At 57.8% G+C, this 956-nt stretch overlaps 1 protein-coding gene across 1 annotated transcript in view; it reads left to right on the top strand.

The window, feature by feature from the left end:
• Positions 1-749, top strand: part of EMH_0078710 (uncharacterized protein) — a gene marked incomplete at both ends in the record, with an annotated part of 3,542 nt that extends 2,793 nt beyond the window's left edge. The window contains 2 exons of the mRNA XM_013500035.1: positions 38-281; positions 710-749. Of these exons, the coding sequence (XP_013355489.1) occupies positions 38-281; positions 710-749 (284 nt within the window). The remainder of the gene's footprint in view (positions 1-37; positions 282-709) is intronic.
• Between the last annotated feature and the right edge of the window lie 207 nt (positions 750-956).

The raw sequence follows: 956 nt of genomic DNA on the forward strand, positions 1-956 counted from the left end.
GAAAAATTCAGCTTTGGGGTTTTCTTTGTTTATGCAGGCAAAGAGTGGATGGGAATACAGCGCGCGAAAGTTGAAAGCAGATTGCAGCAGCCAACCGACGGGGTGTATGTACACCGCAAGCTGCCGTCTCTTGAGGAGGCCTTGCTGCAGCCGCAGTGCAGTTCTTCTGTGGGGCTTCACTTCCAGGGGCCTCAAGGTGAAGGGGGCCCCCAGGAGGAAGGAGTGGGGGCCCCTCCTGCCCTTGCAGTGCTGGCGCACGTGGCTTTGGCCAGTGTACAGCTGTACGCTCACTCTCAGATTTGGAGTGCTTTTAGACTCTGTCTTCGGCTGCAGCGGCTGTATGCAAACTCGCCGCGGCAGCCCGTAGCTGCTACCGACTGGGAGGCCCTTCTATGCACTCNAGAACCCCAAGACGATATAAAAGAAGGAACCCAACAACCCACCAGTCAAATCAGCCTGTGGAAGCCCCGGCTGCCATCGGTGGGCTGCTGCGTGCTCGTGCTGCATGCACAAACTGCATGCACCAGCTGCATGTAGCTACTGAATGCACCCACTGCATGCACACACTGCACACACACCCGCTGCATGCACAGTATGCATGCACCCATTGCATGCAGCAGCCGCATGCACGCACTGCATACATGGGGTTTGTCAATGGCTCCGAGGTGTCTAGGGGGTTGCGCCTGATCTGTGTCTGCCTGCGGCGCAGCGCGGATACTATGAGCGGCGCCTCCGGCAATATTTGTTGAATAACGTTGAGACAGCAGCTGCAGCATTGTGGTTACTGCTTCCTTGGCCTGAGGAGGATGCAGCTGCAGCATGCAGGGGGGCCCTTGTAGGGCCCCAGTGCCGCGATCGTCCTCTAGACGGTCATCAAACAGGAGCAGCAGCTACAGGGTTTCCAGCATCAGCTTCCCAGAAGCAGCAGCAGCTAGAACAGCAGCAGCAGCAGCAGC

The sequence above is a fragment of the Eimeria mitis genome, genomic scaffold, assembly GCF_000499745.2.
Source record: "Eimeria mitis Houghton genomic scaffold, Emh_scaff4940, whole genome shotgun sequence".
NCBI classification, from domain to species: Eukaryota; Apicomplexa; class Conoidasida; order Eucoccidiorida; family Eimeriidae; genus Eimeria; species Eimeria mitis.